General features: G+C 42.3%; 1 protein-coding gene across 1 annotated transcript in view; it reads left to right on the forward strand.

Annotated features, from left to right (window-relative positions):
• Positions 1-8,249, forward strand: part of LOC310771822 (uncharacterized protein) — a gene marked incomplete at its 3' end in the record, with an annotated part of 32,474 nt that extends 24,225 nt beyond the window's left edge. Inside the window, exons 9-11 of the mRNA XM_083664337.1 lie at positions 5,058-5,165; positions 6,337-6,424; positions 8,105-8,249. Coding sequence (XP_083520463.1) covers positions 5,058-5,165; positions 6,337-6,424; positions 8,105-8,249 — 341 coding nt within the window. The remainder of the gene's footprint in view (positions 1-5,057; positions 5,166-6,336; positions 6,425-8,104) is intronic.
• Between the last annotated feature and the right edge of the window lie 282 nt (positions 8,250-8,531).

Here is an 8,531-nt window from a genome sequence, read left to right on the forward strand (position 1 = left end):
ACATAAATGGGAGCTCGGGCTCTGTCTGTCCCACAGTGATTGTCCCACTGTGACATCATCCGTGATGTCTTAAATCCCATTGTGACATCATCAGTGATGTCATAAATCCACTGTGACATCATCAGTGATGCGGGCAAGGCCGCGCAGTGACCAAGCTGCGAATGCGAGCTGCAGGGCCAGCTTGGCGAGCTGCAGGGGCAGCTCTCAACGAGCTGCAGGACGGGCGAGGCCGCAAAGCGGCCGAACCTAGGAATCGATTCCTAGTATAATAAAGGCAAAATACCCTAAAAATCTATACTATAATGACGATAGCATCTTTCTCTCTGTCCTTCGCGTATCTCGAGAACCGTTGGTCGGATCGACTTCAAAATTGGGGAGTGCGCTGATGGTGACCTGACGGAGTGCAGTGCCCTGTTTTCGTGCGATTCGGACATGAAACATGTTCGATATTAATACATTTGTCTTCAGTTCTGCACTCCTTCAAGCCCTAAGCAATAGCTTTAAGTAGGACCATTGACACTAACTGAGAAAGTAAACACAGGGTCATCACTCTCAATTACCCTGTTTACTTTGATGTGAGTAAATTATGGGGTGCAGCATCCCTCCTCAGGTTCCAATTAAAACGTGTCTTGCAAAGAAGGCAGCATGAAATGAGCAGAGAATGGTAGAACATGTATTTGTAAGCTGAATAAGCAGCATTAATATTCATGTGTCAAGTCTCATGAATAAAATCAAGGGGAAATAATAAGTAGAGCTCACTGATCTTAGTTAAGTGAGATTTCTAAGAGATTTTTATGTGGCTATAATGGTAGGCTATAATGAGTCACGCATTCAGAAATAATATCCTCTAGGGCCACGCCACTTCCGGGAACCCCCATCCTGTGTAAGTAGGGTTCCCAGAGTAAAACCTGGCCATTTCCACCACTGTTTTGAGCATCATCTGCTGCATGCCATCGAGAAGCGTTGGTCGGATCGACTTCAAACTTTGGGAGTGTGCCCTATTGTGCAGTGCAGTGCCCTGTTCTCGTGCAATTCGGCATAGCGCCACCTACTGGCAACATAAGAAATGCTGTTTATCTCAAGAACCGTTCGTCCGATCGACTTCAACTTTTGGGGAGTGCGCTGATGGGAACTTGACACAGTGCAGTGCAGAATTTTGTGCAATTCGGCACAGCGCCACCTATTGACCACACAAAAAGTGGTTTATCTCGAGAACCGTTCGTCCGATCGACTTCCTGTATAATATTCTTTAAATTTTTGAATAACAAACAAACAACATACAATACATTACAATGTGCAGCATACCCCACAACCCTCCCCTGTATTTGCGAAAGTGTTTTCTCCCACAGGTGGAACTGGGTTACTGTGGGGGCCACGCCCTCCCCCAGAGCCACTCACCGCAGAGTGAGAGTCAGTGCTATGTGTATGCTTTTTAGATGTATGTATGATACCCTCAAGCAGGTGGGACAAGATAAAGAAAAAGGACAAACAAGACAATGCAACTTAAACAAACACGGTAGACAAACAATGCTAGGGTTGCAACTACAGATACATATGTGCATATATACATACAGTACACACACACATACACACATATATCCATATATATATGCATACTACATACATACACACATCTCAAGAGTCTCAAAAAGGGGAGGGGAAAAAAACAGTATATGAAGAGGAGGAAATCAGTAAATGAATATGTCACAATAGTCTCGTAAAAAGGCATAATTCAACCGATGTTTAACAGTTATCCATAAAAGTCACATAAGGGGTCCATATTTTATCATATATGTCAAGCTTTCCTTTCATTTTATAATACAGATGATCAAGAGGAATATAGCCTGACATCTCTGCCTTCCACTGAGACAGTGTTGGGGGATAGGAGGCCTTCCAGCCAACAGCAATACAAAATTTTGCAGCAATAAATGCAAGATTACAAAATTTCCTTTGGTGGCAATCACCAACATTAAAGTTGGCGAGTGAACAGAGACGAGGAGTGGGCGTTAGATTAAGTTGCAAGCATGATGAAGTAACAAAACATATTTCCTCCCAAAATGGGGTCAGTTTACAGCAAGATCACAGCATATGCAAAAGAGACCCCTTTTGTCTCTTGCACCTCCAGCACAAAAAGGACATTTCTGAGTGCATGGCATGCAGTTTTTCTGGGGTATAATATGTTCTATGCACAATCTTGAATTGTAAGAGTTTGTGTCTCCAGTTGTATGAGCCAGAGTGTATATTTGAACAAATCTGTATCCATTCCTCCTCGTCAATGTTTTCCTCAATGTCGCCTTGCCATTTTTCCGTAGTAGAAAGAGCATTGTCTGGAAAAGCCTCCATCAAACCTTTGTAAAGTCTAGATAATAATTTAGTTGATTTCTCTGATTGTCTTAGTATTTTCTCTATTACAGAGGCCTTTGGTTCCTCCAGTGTTTGCGGAGTGGACTGAATAAAATTTCTTAACTGTAGAAACTTAAAGAATTGTGAGCTAGGTACATTATATCTTTCTTGGATTTGTGTAAATGTGAGAAGAGCGCCACTGTCATAAAAGCAAGCCACAGTTAGGATGCCTTTATCAGCCCACTGTTTCGAAACATTATCACAAAGTACAGAAGGCAGAGCTGGATTCTTCCATATAGGAGTGTAAGGTGATAGAGGCTTATTCCAAACTTATGAGCGCAGTTCCATATTCTGTTCCATATATAAGATTTTTCGTCCAATCCAAACTTGAGGAGTGCGCTTAGGGGGACTCAAGGAACTGCAGGGAGCTGAATTCTGTGCAATTTGGCATAGCGCCACCTACTGGCAACACAAAAAGCGGTTTATCTCCATAGCCGTTCATCTGATCGACTTCAAACTCGGGGAGTGCGCTTAGGGGGACTCAACGGAGTGCAGGTAGCTGAAATCCGTGCAATTTGGCATAGTGCCACCTACTGGCAACACAAAAAGCGGTTTATCTCAATAGCCATTCATCTGATTGACTTCAAACTTGGGGAGTGTGCTGCTGGGATCCTGACATAGAGCAGTGCCGAATTTTGTGCAATTCGGCAGAGCACCACCTGCTGGCAACACAAAAAATGGTTTATCTTGAGAACCGTTCATCCGATTGACTTCAAACTTGAGGAGTGTGCTCCTGGGAACTCGAAGTAGTGCGGCGCTGAATTTATTGCAAATCTTGCAATTTCCTGCGCCGCCTACTGGCAACACAAAAAGCAGTTTATCTCGAGAAACATTTGTTCGATTGACTTCAAACTTGAGCCACTTGTTAACATGCAGTGGAATCCGTATTATAACCAGCTCCTAGCCGGTTGGCCTGCATGTTAAACAACAATTAGCCGGCCTACGCGCACTCCCGCGAGTCCGTATCATATTCATCTCGGTCGCCGGTATAGCATCCGCATAATAGGAAAAGCGGCTGCTGTTAAACACTGGCAGCTCATAACCCCGATCATGTCTGAGTGGGCGGGTGGTGGCACTTCACGTTCACTAGTTTATTACATTAATGAATCGTTCGGGCAATCGCTTATATCAACGAATTAAACGAGCAAACTCATGGTTTCCTCAAGTGCTGCAAACGGCTTTGAATTGTTTGGTAGGCTAGGGATCCCAATGGGCTTTAGCTATGCCTCGACATCAGTGACGTCATATCATCACTTATGATGTCATCAGTGATGTCATACATAGGCATTGTGACAACCATAACTGATGATGTCATCAGTGACACACACACACGAGGGAGAGAGAGGGGGGAGAGACTGAGAGAGAGGGAGAGATTGCGCCCCCCTCTGCTCCTCTCTGCTTTGACCAGACGAGTGAATAGGACGGGAGAAAATCAAACTAAAGCAACATGTCGAAGTGTGTTTAAAAAGCCCGGTGTGGGACTATTTCGTCCAGAAAGGCGACAAAGTACGATGTAAATTGTGCGATGCTGCTCTTCAATTTTCTACTAATTAGGGCAGTGGACTGCCAGGCAGTGGAAAGCATTTCTCCCCTGACGCCCCGTGCAGACTACAGCGATGTATGCTGGGATACCTGGCGACGCGATCCAATATAAAATGAATGGGCAGCACCGACAGCCAGCGTCTACATGTGACAAACGTCGCTGCAGTCTGCAGGCAGGCAGAGGAAAAATACATTGCATTTCTCCGCGGCCGTTCTTACTTTCACTTACATTTTTAGACAGATTGCTCGTCGTGAAGCAACAAGCGTCTTCCACGCACATCGATTTTACTGAAGAATTTTCACACTTTAAAATGTTTAACGTATCCTCTCCATCATGTTCTGTGTATGCTATCTCTGAACAGAGTGAAGTGAAGCGCTGCTGCTGATCCCCTCAGTAGCGGCCAGTGCGCTGCCCTGCCCTTCTCTAGATGACGGAAAAGCGAAAATATATCACTATTGCAGACATTAATAGATCAGACATAATACATAAGACTAATGTCAAATTCAAGCGGATTTTGTAGTTTGGGAAGCACTGCAGTAGCGGACTTTCACACTGTCTAAAATAGTGGTTGCATATGCCGTGTGAAACCCAATGGAGAGCGGGAATGAAATGCGCCAGCGGTCTTATTTCACATCTTTTTTTTTCCCATTCACCGATTATTAACCGATTAAGGGTGTTAGTTAATCGAAAGTAAAATTAACAGAAAATCCACATCCCTAATATGCACTGGCAGTGCGAAAATTATGGAATTTGATTTTAGTACTGTAATTTCCAGGTCTGGATAAGTATTGAAAAAGTTTCTATAAATAATTGATCAAACAAGCAGTGTTTTTCATGGCATTTGGAGCAGCCATAATGTTCACCACTGTGTGAGAGAGACTGGGCCAGAGCCAGCTTGATGTCATCTAAAGCAAGGCGAAAAGTCCTACCATACGGCATGTGGCTGAACGCACACTCCTACACCTGTACGTCACAGCCTGAAAAACAGCTCTCTCTGCCCCAAGTGCCTTATAACTATACCAAATCTGGACATCCGCAACCAAATTAGTTTGAAAGAAAATGCTTCAATATCTTTGAATTGCATATATACATTATCGTACTGTGTTTTCAGGTTGCCAGGTCTCTGGGAATCTTCGACGAAGTGAACAAGCTGAAAGTTCTTCCTGGAGCGTCTCACAGCGCTGCCTCTCCGACCAGCAAGAACGTCCGATACATGGAGGTAAAGATGGTTCCAATTAGGGTTGTCAAAAGTATCGATAAGTATCAATACTAAAAAAGTGAAACGGATACAATACTCATTTGCAACAGGTATCGATAGTATTGATAAGTCTTAATACTAAAAATTTGAAATGGATACGATACTCATTTGCAACAGTATGGATACCAGGCCAGCAGTGCTTTCTCTGAATGAAAATTTAAGCATACGGCTGATTTTTTTCCCTCCCTATCATTGGTGGGTATCTGTTGCTTGAACAAGCTAAAAGTGTTCTGATAGGCTGATGACTAGAGCAGGGGTAATCTGCTGTAACAGCGGGCCTAGATTATGGAGAAGCATGTCTGTCCGTCTGTCTTTGTTTATTTTTAAGCCTCTTGGTGTGTTGTCATTTCCCCCCATGGTATCGAAAATGGTATAGACTTGATATTTTCCTGGGTATCAGTATCGAAGTAGTAATTCTAGTATCGTGACATCCCTAGTTCCAATATCACCAGCTGATTAGTTCAATCTGCTGATCAGTTCAGTCATATGAAGCCTTTTACAGTGTTTTTGAACAGCCAACACACGAAAGAACAAGGTGTACACTGCAACAAGCCTTCAATACAAATCAAGCAAAAGGAATCAATAAGAGGCAAGGCAACAAGAATAAAAGGAGTTAAAGCCAACAAAACGGTGTGTTCTACAGGCAAGTTGATACAAAACCAAAAGTCTGCTCAGCTAAGCCTGGTCAGCTTTAAAGGGATAGTTCAGATTATTTGAAGTGGGCCTTCTTTTAAAATGCATTTTGCTGATGACCCCTCTCAGAGCAGTACATTGTTTTGCTTCTGTGTCACGGCTGCTCTCTGCTTCTCTACACTGGGAGCGCACCGACCGCCATCTACTGCAGGTACTGTAATACACTTTACTATAGATAAGTAGCTCATACAACCCCACGTCAAATAATCCAATCTATCTATCCCTTTAATCTGGGGGCTGGAACAGTTTTAAGCCTGCTCAAATTTAGTTTGCGTACAGGAGCAGAAAGGAATATCAGAAAAAAAGTTAAACATTTCACAGGGTCTTAAATATCTGAATATAATTACTGAGCGTAAAACTTAAGCAGAATTTATTCTTCATCTGAAAGATTCAGTCATTGATCCATTGAAATCAAACACAGAAACACCCTCTTTTCTAGAATTCCAAGATGCTGCCGCCATCGAAGAGATTTAAGATGGAGAACAGCGTTCCTGTCCATCAGAACGGCATTGAGGCACCCAAGAAAAGTAGGAGTATGACACTGTACTACTGCAGTAGTAGATCAATACTGCTAAACTGTACTACTTATTGCTGCAGTAATAAATAAATAGTACTGCAGTAGTAGGTGAGTTACTACACTGTTCTGCATGTTACATTACATTGTGTGATACTGGCAAGCCTAATCAGTCTATGAGCTAAGGCTTCAGTAAGAACGGGTAGCATTCGTAGAGAATCCGTTGTGTGTGTGTGTGTGTGTGTGTCTGTGTCTGTGTGTCTGTGTGTGTGAAACCAGAGATTTATTTTCATAAAAATTAGTTTAAACGATGAATCGATAATAAAAAATAGTTGGCGACTCATTTTCTGTCGATCAACTAATCAATTAATCAACTAATCATTGCAGCTATCTATAATTGTGGGTTTTCAAACTCTGAGCCAATCAAATGGCTCCTCTGGATCCACAAGGTCTCTGAGCCTACACTTTCTGACAGGAATTGCTCTACTGAGACGGAGTGAGTTTACTCCATGTTCAACCAGAACCTGCTTATTCTGACCTGACACTTAAAGCAATATTTCCCTTAGTTTAACTAAGTTTAAACTAAGGGGAATAATGCTTTATCTGATGTTTTCTAGTAACACTGGATAATATATATATCTTGGATATTATGTTGAACTACAGCAGATAATTGTGTTTGTCTGATGCGGAAGTGTATACAGTCTGTTATGGCTGAACAATTAATTGAAATATTATCAAAATCATAATATGGCCAAGTGCAATATCCAAATCACAGGAGCTGCAATTATTTGATAAAGGTAAAATGGGTCACAACATAGCAATGATAGCATTAAATGAAGCACTGTGGCGCTACAGAGATGCCCTGGTCTACTAATCATATTCTCCAGACGTAAGGGAACATGCATGTTTAGTACAGACCCCATCAAAAACCACATCATATTTTTATTTATTTTTTCAGTGAAAATGAAATGCAAAAATTAGCATTCCCACTAAAATCAGTGACTTGTATCACAATCACAATATCTGTCAAAAGTATTGCAATATGATTTTTATTTTTTTTTGCATATCATTCAGCCCTACCATCTGTCTACTGTGTGTGTGTGTGTGTGTGTGTGTGTGTGTGTGTGTGTGTGTGTTTTCTACTTTTATTAAGAGCAAAGGGAAAGAGGTTGTTCTAGAGTACCACATGGATGACGTATTTTTGTAGGTTTAACCAGAAATCTTAGGGGAAAAGACTATGGGATTTTAGAATTGCGATTTCGGTTAAATGCATGAAATAAGGTCTGTGGTTAACAAAAGTTTGAGTGGAAATATGTGTTCAGCAGGATCATCTTCACAAACAAGGACCACTTTTCTGACTTTTTAAATGTTTTCTGAAAATCGCATAAAAAAACGCATTTACGCTTCAAAAGTCATACAAGTGGTCCATGTTTGTGAAGATTATCCTGCTGAAGACAAATGACCACTCCCATAAGCTTTTGTTAACCACAGACCTTATTTCATGCATTTAACCGAAATCCCCATACTAAAAGCCCATTCACTTTTCCCCTTACGAACCCAAGTGCTACTTCCAGACTCATTCCTGCGGTACACTGTATGTACAATACATATTCCTACATACATTGATTGAATATTCCTCTAAGGCCAATATTTCCCCTGCTCTTCCTCCCCCCCCCCCCCCCCCCTTAAAAAGGCATGACCTCTGTGGCCCCGGTGACCTCTGCGACCCCGGTGACCTCTGCAATCCCGGTGACCTCGGCCCTGAAGCCCTGCTCCGTCTCTGTTTCTCCTCTTGTCTCAGTGGGGTCCAGACTATCCACCACCGTCTCCTCCTCCAGGTAAACTCCTTCCCCTGACCAAGTAGGGCTGGTAAATATATATCCTGATGTCACAGTGCCTATGACATCATCATTGATGTCATACAAATATTTTGGTCAATAAGGTGATGATGATGATGATGTCATAGACATTGAGACATCATCGGTGGGACAAAAATTTAAACAGACAGATGACAGACAAAGCTCACTTGCTCCCTTTTATATAAAAAGGATGATGATACACATTCACCCATTCACACTCACATTCACACACCGACAGCGTCTGCAGCCATGTAAGGCGCC

This window comes from Poromitra crassiceps (assembly GCF_964638095.1).
Source record: "Poromitra crassiceps genome assembly, contig: HAP1_SCAFFOLD_1319, whole genome shotgun sequence".
Classification (NCBI taxonomy): Eukaryota; Metazoa; Chordata; class Actinopteri; order Beryciformes; family Melamphaidae; genus Poromitra; species Poromitra crassiceps.